Raw genomic sequence first — 27,495 nt, 5'->3', positions numbered from 1 at the left:
AAATATTTGTTCAATGTTTACATGAGCAAACACGGTCACTCAGCCGCCTTTATTTTCAGTGAGTCATAGGTAAAATATTCTTCACCAGGTGAGGATTGAGTCGCAGTCGCGTCAGGAACTCGCCTCCACGTACTTAGCGAGCGAGCCCCGACGGCCGCGGTTGGTGGAGGGGGGAAAATGGGGGACAGTGGGGGGTGGTTTGGGGAGACTGAGGTGGGGAGTAGGGGGAGAACTAGGGAGGGAGCCCCACCCCCGGGAAGCTTTCTGCGCACGCGCATCTCGGTGCATCTGTTGGGCGGGGCTGCGGGGCCTGTGACACCGCTCGCTGAGCTCTGTGATGTAGCCGCTTGCGGAGACTGGAAGCAGGAGCGGCGCGCCCGGCCCGCCCTCTTCCGCTGCCGCTGTGGGAATGGAAACATCTGCCCCACGTGCCGGAAGCCAAGTGGTGGCGACAACTGAGCGCCACTCCGCGGCCTGCCGCGCAGATCCTCTGCGTGTGTCCTCGCGAGACAAGCTCACCGAAATGGCCGCGTCCACTCAAGGTAAGGGCGGGCGCGCGCGCGGCCGGCGCCGCGGGGAGCCGCCTTCCTGGGCTCCGGAAGGGGAAGGGCTCAGCGCCCGCCAGTCCCGACCGAGCTCCCCCGGGAGCCAAAGCGGCGCGGGGACGGGGAGGGCGCTTGGGGCTCGCCCCTGGCCCATCCGCTCCCAGGGTCCAGCCAAGGTCACGCGCGTGTCTGGGGCCTAACCACCCCGGTGTGTCGTCTCCAGTGGAGCTCACCCAGCCTTCCGGCGCCGCCCCCGGCAGCTGAAGCACGGAAACGTTCTGTCCCTGTTCTCGGAAGCGGTCTGGCTTCTTTGTCCCTTTGGACGTTCATCTCAAATGCCTCATGGCGTCGTTCCGTGTACAAGGCACCTCCCCAATTGCTTTATTGTTGGTTTTGAAAAACTAGCACATATGGGATGGTACTTAAGAATAGCCTTCTGTTTAGTCGGCGTAGTCAAAGATTCCGTGTAATTCGCAGTGGAGCACGTCTTTAAGTTATACTTCTTACCCTATTTTGAATGCTTAGGTTGTATTTAATTTAGTACTGACTCACAGGATCCCATTGCTAAACAGAGCCATGATCGAAAACTCAATTATATAAAAGTAAAATTACATAAAGTATGTTAAAGGCAGTGGAAATACTAAAAACTCATCACTTTTATTATTTACCATCTTTTATTGTTACTTTGCTTTTGGGGTTATTTATACATCTATTGTATCTCTGTGGAGGAGATACTATACTATGGTGCTCTACTGTGCATCTCTTCCCAACTCGGTTCAGTGGTGTCACAATTCAGTAATGTCATGCTCACGATGAATGAATACACAATGGAAATTGGCTACACTACAAATCAGCCCTTGCCTAAAGCCAACTGTTAAACATTTTACCAGCGCACCGCTAAATTTTAGATGACTCTGGGAAGGTGGAATGTGCAATGTGATAATTATGTATTTACCTGCAGAGCAGACTTCTCTTATTGACTTTAAACGTATAGGTCGATTAGGTATTTGCACCTAGGAAATTGTTGTGAGAAATTTTGAGGTTAAGATGAATTTTAATTGTTATCACAGTGATGATCACATAATACTGTGATCATTGATTTTGTGGGCTCATAAACGTGGCTAGTGGCTGACTTTGTCTCTCATAGTGCTTAGCAGTGTTTGACCAATGACTGACCAAATATCTCGCATTTAATCCACCTTCCCCCCTACTCTCTTTTTTAGGGACTAGATCTGTCATTCAGGCTACAGCACAGTGGCACAATCACAGCTCACTGCAGCCACAACTGGGCTCAAGCGATCCTCCCACCTCAGCCTCTAATTCCCCCTTTTGACTGGAGCCACCTGTTGATCTAAGGGGCTTGGTCAAATTACATTAAAACAAAACTGTAATGTTTTGCTGTTACATTAGAAAAATTATTTTTTTAGAAAACTATTTTTTAGAAAAATAAATTATTTAACTACTTGTGAGGCCATGGGGTACTCAAACATCCATATTTTGTCTGCTAAATGGGCATCTGTGATGTATCCTGAATGAATTCTTGAATATTTTGTGTATAGTTTAAGGTAGAGGTTGAGAGTAGTTTTTTTTTGTTTTTAAATATGTAGTAGTTGTAACATCACTTGTTGTTTCCTTCATTGAATTACCTTGCTGCTATGTTATTAAAAATCAAATGACTATATGTGTGGATCTATTTCTGGATTCTTGATTCTCTTCCATTGCTATATTTGGGTATCCTTGGGTCAGTTTGACAGTATTGAATGTCATCGCTTTATAAGTCTTGAAATTAAGGTAGTTGTATATTATACTGTAGCTTTATAATAAGCCTTGAAATTCCTTGAACCCTCCTCTTTCCCCTGCCCGCCCCCGCCCCCAGGATTATTCTGGCCGTTTGTGGCAGTTTGTATTTTCCTGATTGCAGCAATATTTACGATTCCTCGTGGTCTTTTTCCTAGTGACTTTGACACTCCTCCCACCCAGGGGTGGGGTCTATATTCCCTCTTCATGAATCTGGATGGGAGCTTGTGACTGACTGCCTGTTCCTACAGAATGTAGTGGAAGTAATAACTGCATTTGCTCTCTCCCTTTCTTGGGACTTTCACCTCCTGAACTCTGCTCCTATGCTGTGAGGAAGCCTAGACTGATTCACAAAGAGTAGCTGCCTGTCTATCTGAATAAGTGTAGAGTCTTCAGACCCAGCCTGTAAATCTTCTGGATAAAGCCTCAGACATCATGAAACAAAGACAAACCACAGTGCCGTGACTGAATTCCTGATAGAATCTGAGAGCATAATATATGATTGTTTTGCTTCATGAAGTTTTGGAGTAATTGGTTGTACAGCCGAAGTAACTGGAACACAGCTGGGTTTTTTTGTATCTTCATATGAATTTTAGAACCAGTTTGTCAATTACATAAAACTTACTTTTTTGTTGGGTGCGGTGGCTCACGCCTGTAATCCCAGCACTTTGGGAGGCCGAGGCAGGTGTATCAGCTGAGGTCGGGAGTTCGAGACCAGCCTAACCAACATGGAGAAACCCCGTCTCTACTGAAAATACAAAAAATTAGCTGGGCGTGGTGGTGCATGCCTGTAATCCCAGCTACTTGGGAGGCTGAGGCAGGAGAATCACTTGAACCTGGGAGGAGGAGGTTGCGGTGAGCCGAGATTGCGCCATTGCACTCCAGCCTGGGCAAAAAGAGCAAAACTCCATCTCAAAAACAAAAAACAAAAAAACAAGAAAAAAGCCTACTTTTCAATTGGGATTGTATTGAATATATAGATCAATATATGGAGAGAATGAACATCTTAAAAATATTGAGTCTTGCAAAACATAAACATAGTATATCCCTGTTATTTTAGGTCATCTTCAATTTCTTTGCAGTGTTTTGTAGTTTACAGTGAAGAGGTCTTGTGCATCTTTCATTGAATTTATTCCAACATAATTTTTGCAATTAAAATTATTTTGTTTTCCAGTTCATCATTTCTAATATGTAAAAATTCAAATGACTTTTTAATATTGGTCTTATAATCTGTGACCTTGCTTCTGGTACCTTTTTGTAGATTTTTCTGGGTTTTCTATATACACAGTTGTATTATCTGCCAATGAAGACAGAATTATTATTGTACCTCCTTTCTAATCTCTTTGACTTTTATTTCTTTTCTTCTATTGTACTGGCTAGGAACTCCAGTACAGTGCTGGGCGAGGTGGCTCACACCTGTAATCCCAGCACTTTGGGAGGCTGAGGAGGGAGGATCACTCGGGGCCAGGAGTTCCAGACCAGCTTAGGCAACAAAGTGAGACCTCCTGTCTACAAAAAAAAAAAAAAAATCAGTTGGTCACAGTGGTGCACAGCTGTAGTCCAGCTACTGGGGAGGCTGAGGTGGGAGGATTGCTTGAGCCCAGAAGTTTGAAATTGCAGTAATCTGTGATAGTGCCACTGCACTCCGATGTGGGTGATAGAGTGACACCCTGTCTCAAAACAAAACAAAACAAAAAGCAGTTGAATAAATTTTAGGGAAAGGAAAGTGTTCCATATTTCACCATCAAGTATGATGTTAGTTGTATATTTTTCATAGATGTCCTATATCAGATTGAAGAAATTCCCTTCTATTCCTGTGTTCTACTTTTTATTCTGTTTTTTTCTTTGATTTTGAAGTATAAAATTTCTGTAATTATTATTTTGTACAGTAAGTATTCATTTAGATTTATCCAGCTATTTACCCATTCCAGTGTCCGTCATTCCTTTCTGCATTTCCAGACTTCCATGTGGCATCATTTGTTGTCAGGCCGAATGTTACTTCTATCCCATTCTTTCTAATCTTCTGGAACTCCGATTACATATATGTTTAATCTTTTGAGCAGTTTTCGAACATTGTTATTTGCTTACTTCAGCATCTTGATCGTCACTGTTCTATTTCTTTTTTTTTTTTGAGGCTGGGTCTCGCTGTGTGTAATCTTGGCTCATTACAACCTTCGCTACCTGCGTTCAAGTGATTTTCCTGTCTCAGCCTCCCGGGTAGCTGGGACTACAGGCGCGCACCACCACGCCCAGCTAATTTTTGTATTTTTAGTAGAAACAGGGTTTCACTATGTTGGCCAGGCTGGTCTTGAACTCCTGACTTCGAGTGATCCGCCCCCTGGGCTTTCCAAAGTGCTGGGATACAGGTGTGAGCCACCATGCCTGGCCTGCTTCTATTTCGTTTATTTAAACAAATTTTGTTTCTTTATATGGCTTTGCCTTTGCATGGGTAGTAGTAATTTTCTATTGTTTATTGTATTATGTGTGAAAAGATTGTACAGACTCCATGCCAAATGAAGTTGATCATTTGAGGTCAATTTTACAGTAAACAGCTTTGAATAGTACATTGCTGACATTTCATATCAGACGTTTCTTAGTGCGGTGTTTCCAGGGAAACAGGGCTGGGTATAGTAGGGGAGCCTGACATTATCTTCCCACAGAGAAAGGGATTGACATTTTGTTAATTCTTTCTCCAAGCTTGGGCAAATCACTTAACTTTGGAACCTTCATTTCATTTTTTTTTTTTTTTTTTCTGACACAGAGTTTCACTCTTGTTGCCCAGGCTGGGGTGAAATGGCGCAATCTCACCTCACTGCAACCTCTGCCTCCCCGGTTCCAGTGATTCTCCTGCCTCAGCCTCCCGAATAGCTGTGATTACAGGCGCGTGCCACCACGCCCAGCTAATTTTTGTAGTTTTAGTAGAGACGGGGTTTCGCAGTGTTGGCCAGGCTGGTCTTGAACTCCTGACCTCAGGTGATCTGCCCACCTCGGCTTCCCAAGGTGCTGGGATTACAGGCGTAAGCCACTGTGCCCGGCGCCTTTTTTTTTTTTTTTTTTAGGTGGAGTCTCATTCTTGTTGCCCAAGCTACAGTGCAATGGTGTGATCTTGGCTCACCACAACCTCCACCCCTCAGGTTCAAGAGATTCTCCTGCCTCAGCCTCCCGAGTAGCTAGGATTACAGGCGTGTGCCACCACCTCCGGCTAATTATGTATTTTTAATAGAGGTGGGGTTTCTCCATGTTAGTCAGACTGGTCTTGAACTCCTGACCTCAGGTGATCTGTCTGCCTCCAGCCTCCCAAAGTGCTGGGATTACAGGCGTGAGCCACCGTTCCTGGCTTTCATTTCTTAATTATAAAATTGAGTTAATAAGTAGTACCTACCTTATTCTTTGGATTTAATTAGATATACATGATTAATGTTTAGCACATTGCCTAGTAAATAGTAAGAGCTCAATTAAACATTACCTCTCATCTTCATTATCACTGGAGATCTACGTAGTACTTAGAAAATTTGTGGATTACTGAATAGCATTGAGTTACTCCTGAAGAGAAGGGGCAAATTTGTTTCATTTGGGATGCATTACTGGCAGTTTTTTGTAGGTCTTCTTGGATTGATTTATTTATTTGAGATGGAGTCTTGCTCTGTTGCCCAGACCGGAGTGTAGCGGCGCTATCTCGGCTCACTGCAACCTTTGCTTCCTGGGTTCAAGCAATCCTCGTGCGTCAGCCTCCCGAGTAGCTGGGATTACAGGCACCCGCCACCACGCCTGGCTAATTTTTGTATTTTTAGTAGAGATGGGGTTTCGCCATTTTGGCCAGACTGGTTTCGAACTCCAGACCACAGGTGATTCGCCCACCTCGGCCTCCCAAAGCGCTGGGATTACAGGCGTGAGCCACCATTCCCAGCCTTTTTTGTTATTTTTAAATTTGAGAGGACAAACTAGAGGACTAATTCTAGATTTTCTAGGTTTTTCCCTCTAATATAGACATTAGCATTTGCTGATTTTAGTCTGATTTTCCAAAATTGTAACTTAGAATAAATTTACTATTTAAAATACAATATTTGGAGGTTTCGTATTATATCTATCTCTGTTTCTTTAAATATATTTTAATCTAGTTAGGTATGGTAGTGATTTCTTATAAAAGTAAGTATTTTCTTATTTAACATATTATTTCTTGTAGGAAACTTTGACGGAAATTTTGAGTCACTGGACCTTGCGGAATTTGCTAAGAAGCAGCCATGGTGGCGTAAGCTATTCGGGCAGGAATCTGGACCTTCAGCAGAAAAGTATAGCGTGGCAACCCAGCTGTTCATTGGAGGTGTCACTGGATGGTAAGTGATGTGAAAGATGTCCATTGTCTTTTGTGCATGATTTAGTATTGCAGTTATAGGTACCATCATCTCCTTTAACCAATGAAAACACATTGGCTTTTGTGAAATTGGTCACTTAATGTGTAGCGTGTGTCTAAACATCATCTTAAAGTGCCATTTAATGGTTATACATAATGATTGTTTGCTATATGCCAGGTTCTGTTTGAAGCATTTACATAGATATCTCATTTCCTTCTCATAACTCTGGAATTAGTACTGTTATTTTCTATCCTCATTTTATAGAAACTGAGGCTCAGAAAGATTAGTTTGCCCAAGGTCACATAGCTGGTAACTGGTAGAATAAAGAGCTAACTACTTATTAGCTATGTCAGATGATAACTTAATATGATACAGCTTATGGTTTCATTTGTAATAAATTCAAAAAATGTTAATAGCAAATTTCATAGGTGAATATTGAATCCATTAATCTCATAGACTCTTTACATTTGAAAAATTTTATAGCACCATATAGCAAATATAGAACAGCGCATATAACAGATGTACATTTTAGCAAATAGAGTGAACACCTATGTAACAACTGCTCAGGTTAAAAAAAATGTGGTGCACCCTAGAAACTCAAGAGGTTGTTATGCAGTTATTTCATTGCTTTTCTTTGTAGTTTTAACACCAGTTATGTCACTAAATAACATACTGTGGTTTACCTGGTTTCCAGATTAAAGTAAATGCAATCAGTATGTATTCTTTTGAGTCTTGCTTTTTTTGCTCAACCTGATGTTTCATATGTTCAACTACTTTGTGTATAGTTGTAGTTTCTTCACTTTCATTTGTATTTTGAGTTCCATTATATGACTATACCATAGTATATTGATCGAGTTGATGACTGATATTTGAGTTGCTTCCATTTTTGGCTAATACTATGCTGATATGAGTATTAGATTTCCCGGTGTATATATGCATACATTTCTGTAGGGTCTGTACCTAGAAATTGCCAGGTAATGGGTATAGGTATCTTTAGCTTCACTAAATAATGTCAAACCACCTTCCAAAACTGTTTTTAACAGTTTACAGTCCCAACAAGGACTGAATGAACCTGTTGTTGTACATGGCGGCACTTGATTTTGCCAGGTTATTAAATTTTTTAAAAATTAGTTAATTTTTCCTTAGCAAGGTAATCCAATTAAATCCAGACTGTTAACATTTTGCCAAGTCTGGTAGTTAGGTAGTAGTATTTCATGGTGGCTTCATTTACATTTCCCTGAGTAGGAGTGACATTGATCAACTTTTACGTATGTTTGTGACCATTTGGATCTCCTCTTTCAGTTCCACTTTAGTCTTTTTCCTCTGAAGTTGTCACTCTTTCCCTTGTTAAGCTGTAAGAGTTCTTTATATATTCTGAATATTCTCAGTCCTTTGTTAGTTGTGTGTATTACAGATATTTTCACTCATTCTGTGGTTATCTTTTCATTTTATGGTATCTTTTGATGAACTGAAGATCTTATTTTTAATATAGTCAATTTTATCAATCTTAACCTTAATGGTTAGTGATTTTTATGACTTATTTAAGTAATCTTTGCCTACCCCATGTTTCAGAACTTTTATTATTTGACCTTTCACATTTAGATTTATTATCCACCTGGAATTGTTTTTGTGCTCAGTATGTGGTAGATTCCTCTTTTCTTCCCCATGTGGAATACCCATTTGTCCCAAATTAATTTATTGCAAAAGCTATCCCTTTCCCCGTTGCTTTATGTGAGTGTGTGTGTGCATGCATATTTGTGTGTCTGCTATCTTATTCTTTAGGAACATCTTGGCTATTTTCTTTATCTCTTAGTTTTTAAGTTTAATAAATAGGTATATTATAAGTTGCACATATTTAAAGTATGCAATTTGATACATTTTTACATATGTACATGCCCATAAAACCATCACCACAGTCAAGATAATGAACATATCTATCACTTCAAAAGCTGCTTTGTACCTCTTTGTAATCCCACGCTCTTTCCTTCATGCCATGCTCCCACCACTGATCTGCTTTCTATTACTATAGATTACTTGACGTTTTCTAGATTCTTTTTAGAAGTGGAATTACATAGTATATATCCTTTTTTGCCTGGCTTCTTTTATTCACCATAATAATACATTTTTTTGTTTTGAGATGGAGTCTTGCTTTGTTGCCCAGACTGGAGTGCAGTGGCGCGATCTTGGCTCACTGCCTCCTGGGTTCAAGCAATTCTCCTGCGTCAGCCTTCGCCATAATAATTTTGAGATAATCTGTACTTTTCTGTTTATCAATAGTTCATTCCTTTTTATTGCTAAGTAGTACTCTGTTGTATGGATGTACAACAATCTGTTTCTCCATCCACCTTTGATGCACATTTGAGTATTTTTTTTTTCATTGTTTGGCTATTACAAATAAAACTTCAAGTTTGTGTCCGAGTCTTTGTATGAACATATGCTTTCATTTCTTTTTGGTAAATATCTAGGAATAGTATGGCTGAGTCACGTAGTAAGTGAATGTTCTAAATTTACAAGTACCTGCCAGTTTTTAAAGTGCCTGTATCATCTTACATCTCCACCAGCAATGTGTGAGGGTTCCAGTTCCTCTGCATCCTCACTAACACTTGGTATTATCTTTTTGATTACAGCCATCTTAGTGGGTATGAAGTTGGATCTCATTGTGGTTTGAATTTGTATTTCTCTAATGACTAATGATGTTGAACATTTTCATGGGCTTATTTTTTGCCATTCGTATATCTTTGGTGACTTATTTGTTCAAATCTTTTCCACATATTTTTATTGGGTTGTTGGTTTTCTTTCATTGCTGAATTGTGAGAGTTCTTTAAATATTCTAGATAGAAGTCTTACATATGTGATTTGCAAATACATTACTTCTGTGTAGCTTTTCATTATCTGAACTGTACCTTTAAAAGAGCAGAAGTTCTTAATCTTGAAGTGCAACTCTTTTGTAGCTCCAGCTTTTGGTGTCATGTCTGAGAATATTTGCTTAATCCAGGGTCACCAAGATTTTCTCTCGCTTTTTCTAGATGGTATATAGGTTCAGATTTTATATTTAGTTCTGTGATCAATTTTGATTTACTTTTTGTATATGGTATAAGGTAGGAATCCAAGCTTTTTTTGCATATGGATATCTAGTTGTGCCCACATTTGTAAAAAAGACTATCTTTTTCTCCACTGAATTGCCTTTACACCTATGTTGAAAATCAGTTGACTGTATGTTTTTGAGCTCTTTGTACTGCCAAATTGTTTTTCATCAAAGCTATTTTGAGTATTCTAGGTATTTAGCATTTCCATGTGAATTTTAGAATTAGCTTGGTGCCAGTTTCTGCCAGACACCTGATGAGATTTTGACTGGGATTGCGTTGATCCATAAACATTGGTGTCTCTCTCCAGTTTGTTTAGGTTTTCTTTAATTTCTCTCAGCAATGCTTATAGATCTTGCACATCTTATATCAGATTTATCCCTAAGTATTTCATATTTTAAAAATTTTTTAACAGTAAAAAGATACAAATTAACTCAGCCAAGGGAAGAGGCACATGGAATAGGGTCCTGTGGAGTCTTTATATTTCTTTCTTTCTTTTTTTTTTTTGAGACATAGTCTTGCTCTCTCACCCAGGCTAGAGTGCAGTGGTGTGATCTCGGCTTACTGCAACCTCTGCCCTCTGGGTTCAAGCAATTCTCCTGCTTCAGCCTCCCAAGTAGCTGGGACTACAGGTGTGAACTGTCACCCCAGGCTAATTTTTGTATTTTTAGTAGAGTCAGGGTTTTGCCATATTGTCCAAGCTGGTCTCGAACTCCTGACCTCAAATGATCTGCCTGTCTTGGCCTTCCAAAGTGTTGGGATTACAGGCATAAGCCTCCACACCCAGCTGAGTCTTTACATGTAAAGTAGGTTTCTTGTAGTTTCCATATAGGTGGTTGTTAATTTTTTAGAATCCAATTTGACAATCTCTTCCTTTAAATTAGGGTGCTTAGACTATTTACATTTAAGTTTATTTTAAAAATTCTTTTAATTGACTAGTAAAAATTTAGGCTGTGTGCAGTGGCTCACACCTTTAATATCAGCACTTTGGGAGGCCGAGGCGGGTGGATCGTTTGAGCTCGGGAGTTTGAGACTAGCCTGGGCAACATGGTGAAACCCCATCTCTACAAAAAATACAAAAATTACCTGGGCGTGGTGGTGTGCACCTGTGGTGCTAGCTACTTGGGAGGCTGAAGTGGGAGGACGGCTTGAACCTGGGAGGCAGAGGTTATAGTAAGCCAAGATCGTGCCACTGCACTCCATCCAGCCTGGGTGACAGAATGAGACCCAGTCTCAAAAATGAAACAAAACAACACAAAAATTGTATATAATTGTATATACATGATGTTTTGATATATGTATACATTGTGGAATGGCTAAATCAAGCGATTTAACATGTATTACCTCACATACTTACCATGTTTTTGTGGTGAGAACACTTAAAATCTACTCTTGTACCTATTTTCAAATATATAATATGTTGCTATTAACTGTAGTCACCACGATATACAGTAGATATCCTACACTTCTTTCTCCTAACTGGAATTTTTGTGTCCTTGACCAACATTTCCCCAACCGCCCACCCCACAACCTTTGGTCACCACCATTCTCTATTTCAATGAATTTGACATTTTTAGATTCCACATATAAGTAAGACCATTTGGTATTTGTCTTTCTTTGCCTGACTTATTTTACTTAGCATAATGTCCTACAGGTTAATCCATGTTGTCACAATGTCAAGATTTCCTTTTTAAGGGTTGAACAGTATTCCATTATGTAATATACCACATTTTCATTATCCATCTGTTGATGGACGCTTAAGTTGTATGTATCTTGGATATTGTGAATAGTTGCAGTGAACATGGGAATGCAGATACCTCTTTAATGTACTGACTTCATATCCTTTGGCTGTATACCCAGTAGTGTGATTGCTGAATCATATGTTATTAGTTCTACTATTTTTAATTTATTGAGGAGTGTCCATACAGTTTTCCGTAATGGCTCTACTAATTCACATTCCTACCAACAGTGTACAAAAATTTCCTTTTCTCTGCATCCTCACTAACACTTGCTATCTCTTGTCTTTTTGATGATAGCCATCCTAACAGGTGTGAGGTGATAACTCATTGTGGTTTGCATTTTTCTCATGATTAGTGATGTTGAGCATTTTTTTCATATACCTTATTTATTGGCCATTTGTATGTTTGTATGTCTTCTTTTGAGAAATGTCTATTCAGGTCCTTTGCCCATTTTTTAATCAGGTTATATTTTTACAATTGAGTCGTTTAATCCCTTGTATATCTTTTATATTAACCTCTTATCAGATGTATGGTTTGCAAATATTTTCTTCCATTCTTTAGGCTGTCTCTTCACTCTGTTGATTCCTTTGCTGTACAGAAGCTTTTTAGTTTGATGTAATCCCATTTATCTATTTTTGCCTTTTGTTGCCTTTGCTTTTCGGGTCATATCCAAAAAATCTTTGTGCAGACCAGTGTCATGGAGTTTTCTCCCTGGTTTCTTCTAGTAGTTTTACAGTTTCAGGTCTTATATTTAAGTATTTAACCTGTTTCCAGTTGATTTTTGCAACGGTTTGAGATGAGGGTCTCTTTTGCGTGTGGATAAACAGTTTGCCTAGGACCATTTTTTGAAGAGACTGTCCTTTCCCTGTTGTGTGTTCTTGGCATCTTTGTCAAAAATCAGTTGGCTGTAAATACATGGATTTATTTCTGGGCTCTCTATTCTGATCCGTTGGTCTATGTGTTTGTTTTTAATGCCAGGACCATGTTGTTTTGGTTACTATAGCTTTGTAGTATATTTTGAGATCAGGTAGTATGATGATGCCTCCAACTTTGTTCTTTTTACTGAAGATTGCTTTGGCTATTAGGGGTCTTTTGTACTTCCCTGTGAATTTTAGGATTTTTTTTCTCTTTCTGTGAAAAGTATCATTGGAATTTTGATGTGGATTGCATTGAATCTGTAGATTGCAAGTGGGATGTTTGTTTTTGTTATTATTGGGTTCAAAATTACCATCTTGGTATTTAATCTGTTCTTTGTTTTCATTTTTTGGTTTCTTTTGGATCAAGTATTTGTGTGTGTGTATGTGCATAATATAAGTATATATGTTATATATGTGTGTGCATATATACTGAGATGAAATTCACATAACATAAAACTAACCATTTTAAAGTTTATAGTTCAGTACAACTTAGTACATTCACAATATTGTACGACCACTATCTCTATATAGTTTTAAAATGCTTTTATCACCTCCAAATAAAACTGAGTACCCATTGAGCAGTTACTCCTAATTCTTCCCTCCTTCAACTCCTGGCAACCACAGTGTGCTTCCTGTCCTTATGGACTGACCTATTCTGAACATTTCATATAGATTGAATTATGCAACGGGTGAACTTTTGTATTTGGCTTCTTTCACTTAGCATAATGCTTTTGAGGTTCATCCATGTTATAGTGTATATATGTTGCTACTTCATTCCTTTTTATAGCTCAGTAGGATTCCACTGTATGTATATGCCACAATTTGTTCATCCATTCATCTGTTGGTGGACATTTGGGGTGTTTCCACCTCTTTTGACTGTTGTGAATAATGCTGCTATGAACATTGGGTAGAAGTATTTTTTGAATACCTATTTTTAGGTCTTCTTTTTTTTTGTATTTACCCAGGAGTGGAATTGTTGGGTCATACGATAATTCTATGTTTACTTTTTTGATGACTCACCTAACTTTTGGGCATCTTTTCATGTACTTGCTGGCCATTTGTATATCTTCTCCGTATAAATGTCAACTCAAGTCCTTTGCCCATTTTTAATTGGATTTGTCTTTTTGTTATTGAGTTGTAAGAGTTCTTTATATGTTCTGGATTCTAGACCCTTACCAGACACGATTTGCAAATATTTTGTCCTGTTCTCTAACTTGTTTTTTCACTGTTTTGATAATGTTCTTTGATACAAGAAAGTTTTTAATTTTGATGAAGTCCAATTTATTTTTAATTTTGATGAGGTCCAATTTATTTATTTTGTTGCTTCAATCAAATATTTTCAATTCCATTTTCATAATTTCATTTTCATGGATATTTTCATAATTACATTTACATCCTTTGTTAGCTTATTCGCTACAGTTGTTCATTGTGTAATTTTAGTGGTTGCTTTAGGGTTTATAGGAGACATCTTCTACTTATAGTCTGCCTTCAAGAAATCTACCGCTTCATATATGATATAACAGTATGCTTCCATTTTCCCCTTCCCCCTTTGTTTTCATTGCTATAGATCTTACCTTTACATGTCTTATAAATCCATAATACATTCTTATTATTTTTGCATTAAATACTGAATTTTTATAGTTTTTAATAACAAGAAGGAAGCCTTTCATATTTCTCTCCATAATTTCCATTTCTTGTGCTCTTCATGCCTTTGTGTGGATCCTGATTTCTATATGATATCATTTTCCCCTGCCTGAAAACTTCCTTTAACATTTCTTGTATTGCTGGTCTGCTGGGGATATTTTTTTTTCCAGTTTTTGTATCTGTGAAAAAGGTCTTTATTTCATCTCTGTTTTTGCAAGATCACTTAGTATAGAATTCTAGAGTGATGGGTTTTTTTTTTTTTTTCAGTACATTGAAAATGTTACTTCATTGTCTTTTAGCTTTGTATTATTTTCTGTGGGAAATGTGTTTACTCCAAACTTTATTCCTCTTTACCTAATACCTCTTTTTTCCCCCTTCAGGCTCCTTTTAAGATGTTCTCTAGGCCGGGCGCGGTGGCTTACGCCTGTAATCCCAGCACTTTGGGAGGCCAAGGCGGGCAGATCACGAGGTCAGGAGATCGAGACCATCCTGACTAACACAGTGAAACCCCGTCTCTACTAAAAATACAAAAAATTAGCCGAGCTTGGTGGCAGGCGCCTGTAGTCCCAGCTACTCGAGAGGCTGAGGCAGGAGAATGGCGGGAACCCGGGAGGCAGAGCTTGCAGTGAGCCGAAATCCGCCACTGCACTCCAGCCTGGGTGACAGAGCGAGACTCCGTCTCCAAAAAAAAATAAAAAGTAAAAAATAAAAAAATAAAAAAAAAGATTTTCTCTTTACCATTTATTTTAAGCAGTTTGATTAGGTTGTACCTTGCTAGAGTTTTCTTTCTTTCTTTCTTTCTTTCTTTCTTTCTTTCTTTCTTTCTTTCTTTCTTTCTTTCTTTCTTTTCTTTCTCTCTTTCTCTCTTTCTCTCTTTCTCTCTTTCTCTCTTTCTTCTTTCTTTCTTTCCCTCTTTCCCTCTTTCTCTCTTTCTCTCTTTCTTTCTTTCTTGACAGACTCTTTCTCTGTCACCCAGGCTGGAGTACAGTGGCATGATCTCTCAGCTCACTGCAACCTCCACCTCCGAGGTTCAGGTGATTCTCGTGCCTCAGCCTCCAGAGTAGCTGGGATTACAGACATGCGCCACTGCACCTGGCTAAGTTTTGTATTTTTAGTAGAGATGAGGTTTCACCATGTTGGCCAGGCTGGTCTCAAACTCCTGACCTCAGGTGATCCTCTTGCCTCAACCTTCCAAAGTGCTGCGATTACAGGTGTGAGCCACCATGCCTGGCCTTCTTTGTCTCTTTTGCTTAGATTTCATTGAGCTTTTTGGATCTGTAGATATATAGTTTTCTTGAAGCTTGGAATATTTTCTGTCCTTCAAATATTTTTTTCTGTCCTCCTTCAGTGATTCCAATTACACATTTATTAGGCTGTGTGAAGTTTTTCCACAATTCATTAATACTGTTTACTTTTTTAAAACTTTATTTTGAGATAATTGTAGATTCACATGCAGTTAAAAATAATCCAGAGAGGTCTTATGCCCATTCCCCAATTCCCCCCGTGGTAACATCTTGTATAACTATAGTTCAGTATCATAACCACTTTCATTTTTTTATCTCTTTTCTATTTCATTTTCGATAGTTTTTATTGCTATTTCATGAAGTTTATTAATCTTCTACAGTGTCTAAACTGCTATATATTTCATCTCAGACATTGTAGTTTTTATTTCTAGAAGTTTGATCTGCATCTTTTTTTTGAGACTGTCTTGCTCTGTTGCTTAGGCTGGAGTGCAGTGGCACAATCACAGCTCACTGCAACTTCTACCTCCTGGGCTCAAGAGATCCTCCCACCTCAGCCTCCCGAATGGTGGAACTGCAGGTGCATGCCACCATGCCTGGCTAATTAAAAAAAGTTATTTTTAGAGAGATGAGGACTCACTATGTTGCCCAGGCTGGCCTTAAACACCTGGGCTCAAGCAATCCTCTTGCCTTGGCCTCCTAAAGTACTGGGATTACAGGCATGAGCCACTGTACCCAGCCAAGATTTGCATGTTTTTAAAAGAGCTTCCTTGCCTCTACTTATTATGTGCAGTCTTTTCTCTAGCTTCTTGAACATATTGAATATAATTATAATAACTTTTAATGCTTTTGTCTACTAATTTTGTCATCAGTATCATTTCTGGGTTTCTTTTAGTTGATTTTTTTTTTATCATGGTTCATATTTTTCTGCCTTGCAAGCCTGGTAGTTTTTAATTAGATGGTAGATATTATGAATTTTATTTCATTGGGTGCTAGATATTTTTTATTCTTATAGATGTGCTTGATTCTTGTTCTTGGATCCAGTTACTTAGAAATTGCTTGATCTTTTTGGGTCTAGCTTTATTATTAGGCTTTATTAAAAATGCATGTTTTGTTTTAAAAAGAGAAAAAGCCAGGTGTTATAAACAGTGCAACATTTTTTGTAACAGCAAAAATCTGTAACCATTCTAAATATGTATCAGTGACTCTGATTATACTTTAGTAAGTCTGAACAGTGGAACGCTCTTAAAATGGACCCTTATGATTTATTTACTGGTCCTACCAACCTTCCAATTTCAGAGTTGCTTCAGAAGTATACTGCCTGACATCTAACTTTTGTTTAAAAAAGATTAAGTCTTATGAGGTTCTCCATGCATTGTTGTATTTGTAGTTCTTTCTCTTACTGAGCTGAAATGTAATAAGGGGAGAACAGTAGACAATGAGGGTAGTGAGGTAATGGGAGACAAGATGTTAAGTGTAAGGCTTTAACTTTCTCTCTTAGTGAGGAGGGAAGCTACTGGAAGGTTATGAGCAGAAGTGTACCTTGATCTTACATTTTAGAGCAGGGGTCAGCGAAATTTTTCTGAAAAGAGCCCATATGGTAAATATTGTAGGCTTTATGGGTCACACAGTCTCCGTTGCAACTTGATTTACAAAGAGATGTCTGGCAGGATTTGGCTCCCAGGCTGCGGTTTGTCGTCCCCTGTTTTAGGATTGTATGGTCTGCTATATTGAGAGTAGATTCTAGGGGGCAAAAGTGGAGGTAAGGAGTCCAGATGAGGAGCTGTAACAGTAACCTACATCAGAGATCATGGTATACACCCAGCAGATAGAAAGTGAATACACAGAGCAAAGAGGTTCTAGGACTGAGTCTTGGGACAACCTAACATTCAAAAGTCAGAAAGAGGAAGCAAAATTGTCTGATAAGGAATGGCCAGTGATATATGAGGAAAACCAAGAGAGAATGGTATTCCAGAGCAGAAAGATGTCAAGAAGGAGAGTACAATAGCAGAATAACAAATAACCTGATAAAACATGGGCAAAAGACCTGAACAGACATTTCCCCAAGGAAGGCATGGAAATGGCCACCAGAGGTATATGATGCTTAGCATCACCAGTGATCAGGGAAATGCAAATTAAAACCACAATGAGATATCACCTGACACCTGTTAGAATGGCTGTTATCAAAAAGAAAGATAATTGTTGATGAGGGTGTGGAGAAAAAGGAACCCTAGTACACTGTTGGCGGGAATGTAAATTGCTACAACCATTATGGAAAACAGTATGGAGGTTCCTAAAGAAATTAAAATTAGAACTACCATGCAACCCAGCAATTCCTCTTCTGAGTATATACCCCAAGGAAATGAAATCACCACCTCATAAAGATATCTGCCCTCTCATGTTCAGTGCAGCATTAGTTTACGGTAGCCAAGATAAGGACACATCCTAAGTGTCCATCAATGGATGAATGGATAGAGAAAATGTGTATACAATGGGATACTATTTAGCCTTAAAAAAGGAGATTGTGCTGTTTGCCATAGCATAGATTTGGGAGGACATTATGCTAAGTGAAATAAGACACAGAAAGACAAAATACTGCACGATCTCATATGTGTGGGGAAAAAGTCATATATACAGACAGTGCTATAATGTAATAAATATAAATATAAAGAAATAAAACTGGTTACCAGGGATAGGATGGGAGGAAATGGGAAGATGTAGGTCAAAGGATACAAAGTAGCAAATATGTAAGAGGAGCAAGTCTAGAGATCCAATGTACAGCATGAGGACTGCAGCTAATACAATTTTATTGTATTCTTTTTTTTAAGAAGGGGAGAGTAATCGACTGTCCCTTTTCTCTGCTCTCCTGTACAGCAAAACTACTTTGAGGCCATCTCTTTTGTCCTGTGTCCATATTCTCTCACACCTACTCCATTCAGGCAATTGTATTGCCTTAGGGATTTCCATGAAATAAGTGGATTTTAGCTGCTCTTACCACAAAAAAGTAACTGTGAGATGATAGATATATTAATCTGCTTCATTATAGTAACCACTTTACTTGTCTATATGTATCCCATAACATCATGTTGTAAACCTCAAATATACACAATAAAATTTCTTTTTTTTAAGAAGGGGAGAGTAATTGACTGTGTCAAAAGCTGTTGTAGGTCAGATGAGATTAAAGCTGAGAAGTGAACACTAGCATTTGGTGAGGTCAAGATCAGTGGTAACCTTGATAGGAATGGTTTCATTGAAGTCATGGGACAAAAGCCTGAATGGAGTAGGTGTGAGAGAATATGGACACAGGACAAAAGAGATGGCCTCAAAGTAGTTTTGCTGTACAGGAGAGCAGAGAAAAGGGAAGGTGGCTGGATAATTGGAGTCTAGGGAGGATTTTTTCAACAGTGGTTAATGATTACAGCTGATACGTGTTCAGCAATGAACACAACAAATCTCTGCCTTCATGAAGCTATGTATCGGGTGGGGGCAGGAAGATAGACAATAATAAACGCATAATTATATTAAACTGGCTACGAGATGTTGCCACTCAGATATCATGTGGACATTTTGCATTCAACACATTCAAAATGACATTATCTCTTCCCCTCCCTTCCCCCACCTTTTCCTCTGTTTCTCTTCCTTGTTTTTATATTGTAAAAAATGCCACATTCAGGACAGAATCTTGTGACTTATCCCTTGCAACTGTCCTGTCCTCAAACTCAGGCGTGTTTTATTTTTTTCTTCACAAACAGTTCTCAGGTCTCCTCCTTCCTTGCAATCTCTACCTCGGCCCATGGCATTCATTTCTCTTCTGGATTGCTACTTTACCCTCTTAATTAGAGTCTCTGACTTCATCCTCCCCGTTTAATCATTTCTCCACAATGTAGCCAGAGTCGTCTTTTAAAAATATAACCTGAGAGTTTTAAGGGACTTACTCAAGACCACAACATTCATAGAGCCAAGATTTTATTTCCTTATGGCATGCTCCTCTTGGGGCTGGGCTTTATGTAGGGGATAGGAAGGAGCTAGATCATCTTAAGCTACATAAGATATGAACATTGCCAGAAATGCATTGTTTATGCAAAACTGACAGCTCATCAATTTGTCTGATGTTGATTTGTTTTTGTAGGTGCACGGGTTTCATATTCCAGAAGGTTGGAAAGTTGGCTGCAACAGCTGTGGGAGGTGGATTTTTTCTCCTTCAGGTCTGTATGTGAAATGTTCTCAGATGTTTGGAAATTCCACCTGCCCATTAAGGAATGTGGTGTGGGGAGTTGTAATACAGTCCTGTCTGTGTACTATTTTAAATGCTAGTGACCGTTTGAGTCAGATTTTATCCATTGTACTAGTAAATGTTATTTATCCAGTCACATTTTATTTCCTCATGTGGGGACAGAAGTGCAAATTCCTTATCATAGCTCCCTTGAAAGAGTTTTTAAGACCAGCTCAAATATTAAGCAGATGTGATTTCAAAAATATAAGTGTGCTGTGATGATTTAGTCTCATATGCTAATATAGCTAGCTTTTACAGAGGGGACGTGGAGCATGTGATGAGAAATGGGAGCTAAGTGACAGTACACTCAGATGTTGTCTGCTGTCTCCTTGACCCATAGTTTCAGAACCAGTGGTTGCCAGTTCTTTTGAGACTGCTTAGGAGAGACTTACAAGCAAGACTTGAAAAAGAAAAGGGGAGCAGTTTCTCCAAAAACAAAAGAAAACTGACGTTTGATTGTATTAAGCATACATTTCTTAGCTCTGCGGCATTGATATTCAAACCTGGCTCCGCATTGGAATCACCTAGGAGTTTTTAAAAGAGCCAACCTGTGCCACCCCTGACCCACAGTGTGATTTCATTGGAAAACTTAAAACTCCTGACGTGATTCTGTCATGCAGCGGTGCATAGAGCTGCTGTGTTGTGGGAGCCATAACTTGCTGAATCATGCCAGAGTCTCTGAATTCACAGCCCTTTGTCTCTTCCCACAGTTGGCAACCCTCACTTTTGCAAGGTAAGTTCTGCATTAGCACCTTGATTGGAGTGAGTTTTGCAGATAGGTCAGGTGAAAATCAAATGTATTGAAGAGGGAAGCTGGTAATTGGCTGTATCTGGGTTGAGTGTGGTATTGCTGCATGACAAATTCCCCCAAACCTAATGGCTTCAAATAATGATCACTTTATTCTCTCTCATGGTTACAGGAGTTTGGGGAGGGTTAAGGTAGGGGCTTGTGGATCAGAGTCTCATGTGGTTACAGGCCAGATGATCAGAGGATTGGGGTAGGTCTGGACTTGTGGGGCCTCTTTGTCTCTCTGTCTCTGTTTGTCTTCCCTCCTCCTCTCCTTACTTCCCCCATGTCCATAGTCTCAGTGCTCTTCCATGTGGTCCCTGTGCCGGCATAGGCTTCCTCACACCACCTTGACCTCAGGACTCCCAAGCACAGTGCTCCAGAAACGTGGTGCAAATTGCATCTCCTTTGTTGCCCAAGCCTCAAAAGTCATGTAGCCTCACTTTTGTTGGCTGCTTCCCTGTAGGCTTGTTAGGTGCTGGCTCTGTTGCTGGACAGGTCAGACGCCCTGCAAGGTGGGGCCTCTCCTTACACCTCTCTCTCCTTCCCCTTGACCCTTCAGGTGGAAGTGCAGTAACATCTCTGTCCCTGTTGTTTCCCTTATATGCTGCCCCAAACTTCATAAACATCTTAATATTGCTTTGAAATGTCTTAATTTGAGTGTGTCCTCTCTTTCTTTTTGGGGCCCTGACAGAAATAATTGGTATTGAAAGTGTCTCCAGAAAGGCACCTCAAAATGAGATTTTGGTGTTGGATAATTCCAATATTCAAGGGGTACAGGGACACTGCTTTGCTGCAGAGGTGAAACGTGGAGAATTGGTGGCAGGCACTCATGTTATCTGTCACCAGAGGAGTGAGAGCAGGAGGCAAGCATAATGTTGGGAGATCAGTTATATCACGAGTTATAGTTTGACATAGGGATACAGTTTCCTTTTTTCCATACTGATAATTGAGCAGAATTTAGTGAATAATTCTTCCCATTCCCAACATTTGCAGCATTGTCTCTTTCATATATCAAAATCCATGTATGTGTGGCTGTGACTCTGGTTTCTGTGTTCTATTCCACTAGTCAACTTTCTATCTTTATGACAGTACTAAAGCTTAATATTTGGTAATGCAAATTTTTCCACCTTATTCTTCAGGAGTGTTGCAGCTACTTTTGTGTTCCTGCTTGTTCATCTAAATTTTAGATCAGACTTGTCAGTTATTTTCAAAAATCGTGTTGAAATTTTTATCGGAATTGCATTGGAACCATGTAGATATCTCTTATGATATTGAGTATTCTATCTGTGAACATGGGTTTTCTCTCCAATTATTTAGGTTTTCTTTAATGCCTTTGAATAGACTTTTATTATTTTTCCATATAGATCTTGTACATCTGTGATTCAGTTTTATTACTGGATACCTTATAACTTTAGTTGCTCTTGTGGATGATACAATTTTTAAAACTACACATTCTGATTCATGCTAATGTGTTGAAATACAGTTGATATTTTATGATGTTGTTTCAGCCAGCCACCTTGTTAAAAAAGTCTCTTATTTCTGACTTGTCTGGGATTCTTTTGGGTTTTGTCTATAAAATCTTTTTATGCCATCTGTGAACAGTGAAATTTTTCCTTCACGTCTTTATGAATATAGTTGCTTTTTCTTACCAAGCTGTAGATCATTTCCAGCACTTTTTGCAGCTTTCAGAGCCCAGCAACAACGCTTGCCAGTTGTCAGTTTATTCGGCTCCCTCTACTTGTTGTGCTGCAATGGAAGTAGGATGTTGAGCTTTGTCAGTAGAGGACGCTGGAGGGACCTTGCAGCGGGAGAGGCTGCTTTTCCCAGTTCTGGTGTTGCTTTGCCCCTGCAGTGCAGTCCCCCAGTAATGCCAAGGAGAGCAGGAAGTAGTAATGGTGGTGGTGAAGTCCCCTGGGTGACTACTTTTGCACCCTTGTAAAAAATCAGTTGTAGTTGTCCAAGTCTGCTTCTGTACTTTTTATTCTGTTCGTTGGTCTGTGTCTGTCTTCTTCAGTATCACATGCTGTCTTGACTGCTGTAGCATTATAGTAAATCTTAAATCAGGTAGTGTGATTCCCCCAACTCTGTGTTTTTTCAGAATCATTTTGGTGATTCCAGTTCCTTTGCCTTTCCATATAAATTTTAGAACCAGCTTATTTATGTATCTATAAGAAATCCTGCTGGGATCTATAGACAATTTGGAGAGAATTGGGCATCTCATTTCTGTGTTGAGCATTCCATTCCATGTACATGTCGTCTCTCCATTTATTTAGGTTGTCTTTGAGTTCTTTCTTCAGCATTTTGTAGTTCTCAGTATACAGATCCTGTATGTTTTATTTGATTTGTACCCAATATTGAATTATTTTTAGCACCTATTGTTGTAAATCATTTAAACATTTTTCATTTCCAGTTCAAATTGCTAGCATTTAGAAATTCAGTTGGTTTTGTGTGAATTTGTATCCTGTGACCCTGCTAAACTCACTTTTTTAGTCTAGGAGTTTTTGTTTTTTTGTTGAAGTCTATGAAATTTTCTATGTAGACAAAGATGTCTATGATTGGAGACAGTTTGACCTCTTCCTTGTCAATCAGGATGCCTCCTAATTCTTTTTCTTGCCATGTTGTGCTGACTCTGAGTTCACTGCAGGGTTTTTTTTGGTAGATGTTCTTTATCAAATTGAGGAAGTTCCCCTCTAATCCTCTTTCTCTGAGAGTTTTATCATGAATTTGCGTTGAATTTCGTCAGATGTTTCTTGAGTCCTGCCTTGAGGTTAAGCCAGGCGATACTGCAGGAAAAGCAGGAAACACGCCGCCAGTTTGGTGGTGCTTTGGTTTTCTGGTCTTTTCCAATCTGCATGCTGCTGTTTTTATGTAAGAGCCTTCAAATAGCTAGTCCATGTATTCTCTCAGTTTAATAGCAGGATTTTGTGGGATAAACAGAGTAAATGAACCAGAACCACCTTTTAGATACAAACATTGATACTCAACTATGTGGTTGCTATAAGTAATTTGTTCTTTTTAGTACTAAGTAATATTCTATTGTGTAAACATGATACAATTTGTTTATCCATTCATGTATTGATAGACTTTTGTGAATTTCTAGTTATAAACTCATAAGTAGAGCTACTATGGCTTGATTACTTGTGAGGTTGAACTTTTTCCTTTTCGTGGACACCTTCCTCTGTGAATTGCCCTTACCCATTTTTAAAGTGAATTTTCTTTCTTACTGATCTCTATAAGAAGTTCACTTTTTTTGAGTCTCAATGTTTTGTTTATGATACACATCACAAGTATTTTCTGTAGTCTGTTTGGGTGACTGGTGGTGCCATTAGCTAAAATAGGGACTAGAGGAAGAGCAACAATGCAGGAGGAGACTCTAGCAAAGTGACGACTTTTAGTTTGGGATATTTTGAGATATCCAGGTAGAGAGAAGTGATATTGATAGGCCATTGATTTGTCGGCTATAGTCATTCTCTTCATTCCTTGGATGATATTAATCCGTCATCAAAAAACTACATGCTTGAATCAGATTTACACTGAGTTTTAGTGTTTCTGCCTGCTGTTTTTTTATCAAGGGAAATAGGTATATGCTGTAGGTGTCTTTGGATGTGCTTCTCTTAATACCCGTTTATATGAAGTTGCTCATGAGAAATCTCTGTGGGGCTGGATGCTATATTTCTTCCTGTTAAGCAACAGTAATTACTGCCGGAATGCTTTATTCTGTTCACGTTGTCAGGAAACTGACACTCATGGGCACATTGTCAGGGTCATTCTCTGGAAACATTTGTATTGGCTGTAAGATCCATCTCTTCACCCTACATCTTGATCCCCCACCTTGATTTTCATCTTACATAACTCTTTGTAAAAGGGTTGTAAGAGTATAAATAAAAGAATTGCCAGTAGTTATTTCTAGTGCCAGGCATATGGCTTCACATATTGGGGGGATGCTGAGTAGATGTCATCATGATACAAATAATCAAATGGCAGATGTCTCCAAAAATGGAAAGTCAGAGGGTTTCGAGAGTCTACTTCAGGATTTATCCTGATGAAAAGAAATAACAAATCTGTTTCTCATTTCTTGTTGTCATTATTGTTGATACTGTAGCTTGCAAACCATACTGGGTACATCAAAGTTGACTGGCAACGAGTGGAGAAGGACATGAAGAAAGCCAAAGAGCAGCTGAAGATCCGTAAGAGCAATCAGATACCTACTGAGGTCAGGAGCAAAGCTGAGGAGGTGAGACTCGCATTGTTCATGTGTAGTGTGTGAACAGTGCAGACAATTTTGTGTGTACAAAAACAAGGCTTAACCCTGTTGCACCATATCTCAGTGATGGACAGGGCTTAAGCATTACAAAGAACTTAGAGTAATGAGACAAAACTAACTTGGAATATCATCACTTCAGAGCATTTTTAAAAGCTGGATAATTAAAGTGTTTGGTAACCTTTGTCTGTGTACATTTGTGGAGTGATTATCCCTTTAACCAGTTCTTGTAGGAATGTAGGGCAGCATAGTATGATTTTGTCCCCATACACACGTATCTCTGAAACATTTATACTCCGCTTGTTCTGCATATAACTAGTGGAAATGTCACAAGTATTCAGCTCCACTGTATATCATGAAAATAGCCATAGATGATATGTTAAATAAGTGGATGTGGCTGTGTTGCAATAAAACTTTATCTAAAAAGAGGTTCATATTGGATTTGGCCCATGGGCTGTAGTTTGCTAACCCCTGATCTTGTTCATTAAAGCCAAGTTAGATTATAACCTGGCACTGTAGGGACAGGAGAAGTTCTTACTTTTTAAAAGGATATTTTTTGCTGCTTCGTTATTACCTTTAGAAATATGTCAGATGTCCCAAATAAATAAGTACACTGAACTGGGGAGAAATAAGCAAGGATCAGGGTGTCAAGAAGATAGCTGGTACTTTCTATAGCCTGGAGTGATGAGAGATTCTCCCATTATCTCACTCTAGCCTCACAGGGAAAACAGACAGATTGAGTGCAGGGCAGAAGAAATACCCTGTGTGTGCCTCAGGCTTCTCATGTTGTGAGTGGCTCTTCATCCTGGTGATTGGCAAGTGGCTGGTCAAAGCTGGTGCCTTTACCCAGAGTGGGAGGGTGACAGAGGTGGGTATCTACAGGAGCCCAGAGCCCAGATGGTTCCTCTTTCCTTTCTTCCTTCTGTCTCTCCTCAAAGTTATGAAAGTTATACTTTATTTCATGAAAACTTTATTATTCAAATGTTTATAAAAATAATACATGGCTGGGCACAGTGACTCACCACAGTGAGTAAAAAAAAAAATTTTTAAGAGAGGTCTCACTCTGTCACCCAGGCTGGAGTGCAGTGGCACAGTCATGGCTCACTGTAGCCTCAACCAAGCGATCCTCTGACCTCAGCCTTCTGAGTAGCTGGGTCTGTAGGTGTGTACCACCACACCCGGTGAAGTTTGAAATTTTTTGGAGAGACAGGGTCTCCCTGTGTTGTCCTGGCTGGTCTCAAACTTCTGGGCTCAAGCAGTATTCCCACCTCGGCCTCCCAAAGTGCATTACAGGTGTGAGCCACGGCGCCGTGCTGAAAACTTCTAAAATAATAAAAAGTATAAAGTTAATATTTGATTGGAACCAACTGTTGACTCACAGAGGGAGTTTGTTATAAAGTAACCAGATGATTTGGAATTTCACAAATTTGTGTGTTCCTGTTCCTGGCCTGGCACTGTCACAGGCCCTGGGGATGTAGTGGCTGGTTTTCTTACTCATAGAGCTGGTGGTCTGATTTGAGAAATAGGATGAAGATTTAGTTCAGTATTTAGCAACAAGATGACTTCAGTGAGAACAGCTTAGTGGGGTGGTGCAGTTGAAAGCCAAATTAGCAAGGTTGAAGAAAGAGTAGTAAAAATAATAAACTAAACCAATTTTTTCAGGAAGTTGTATGATTTTTTTTCTTTACCCCAATGGCAGATGACAAAAGTGCTTCATTTAAGGAAATGTAGAGGTCCAGGAGAGTTGGGGGAAGAGTGGAAATGAGGCAGGAAGACATAGGCATAGTTGGAGTAAGGGCTTACTGGAGGGTTAGGAGACAGTGGTCCTAGGAGGATGGGGTGGTAGTGTGAAAAATGTTAGGGGAATGTCAGGGTGTGAGTAGCTTAGTTGGTTTGGAGATGAAGTCACTGTATTTGAGTTCAAGAAATGATCAGGCCAGGATGTTGGATGTCTTGTTCATATGAACACTTTCTAAGGTGGTGATCATACTTAGGAGAAAGAGGAAGTCTGAGCCAGTTACCAAAATTGTCTCTGAATTTGGAAGGGTGGGGAGTGGTCAGGAGATTGGTAGAAGACAGACTAAGGAGCCGTAAAGAGTGTCTGAATGTATGCACTGAGTCTCAGATGACTGGGAGCTTTTCCAGAAGGGTAGAGGGGAGGTGGGAAGCTTTGGGAACTTAAGGAAATAAGAACCTCACCTGTTAATCATCTTAGATGTGGTGAAGTGTGAGAATGAGAATTTATAGCATCTACCTGGGAGCAGGCATAGGTATAATAGAGATGATTCTTAATATTATTAACATCCTTAGCAAAACAACCCATTGTACTATCTTCTGTTTTCAGGTGGTGTCATTTGTGAAGAAGAATGTTCTAGTGACTGGGGGATTTTTCGGAGGCTTTCTGCTTGGCATGGCATCCTAAGGAAGATGACTTCATGTTCATTGTTCCTGTTTTTTTCCAGCCAGCAACCTCTACACTCCATCATAGGACATCGAGTCCCTCCTCCTCTTCTCCTTCCTCCCTGCCATGGCAAATCCGAGTGGCTTCTATAAGCGTCTGCTGGTACAAGTTAATGTGGCACCATGAGCCTGATGGTGGCAGAAGAGACAATAGTCCTTAGCTCTCCTCCCAGTACACCCCCTACTTGGTCAGTCTGTAGGTCAACAAGAAAGTTCCTTTACCCCCATGCAAGACGCTTATGAGAACACGTTGCAAGATGGCTGACTGTGGAGGATGAGTAGATCCTGAAAGGTTGTCCCGAACTGTTGATTTGGAAAAGAAATAAGCACATAGATAACCTTATTGTGTGCTGCATGGAAAGGAACTGAATACATTTGCCTTTAAGCATGAAA

General features: G+C 39.5%; 1 protein-coding gene across 1 annotated transcript; it reads left to right on the top strand.

Moving 5' to 3' along the window:
* Positions 1–322: 322 nt before the first annotated feature.
* Positions 323–27,495, top strand: LOC105468353 (FUN14 domain containing 2). The gene is made up of 5 exons (XM_011718451.3): positions 323–542; positions 6,526–6,676; positions 19,448–19,523; positions 24,484–24,615; positions 26,987–27,495. The coding sequence occupies exons 1-5, from the start codon at positions 410–412 to the stop codon at positions 27,062–27,064; spliced, it is 570 nt and encodes a 189-aa protein (XP_011716753.1). The 5' UTR covers positions 323–409; the 3' UTR covers positions 27,065–27,495.

This window comes from Macaca nemestrina, chromosome X, assembly GCF_043159975.1.
Source record: "Macaca nemestrina isolate mMacNem1 chromosome X, mMacNem.hap1, whole genome shotgun sequence".
Classification (NCBI taxonomy): Eukaryota; Metazoa; Chordata; class Mammalia; order Primates; family Cercopithecidae; genus Macaca; species Macaca nemestrina.
Note: the sequence above shows the minus strand (reverse complement) of the source record. Positions and strands in the feature narration are given on the sequence as shown.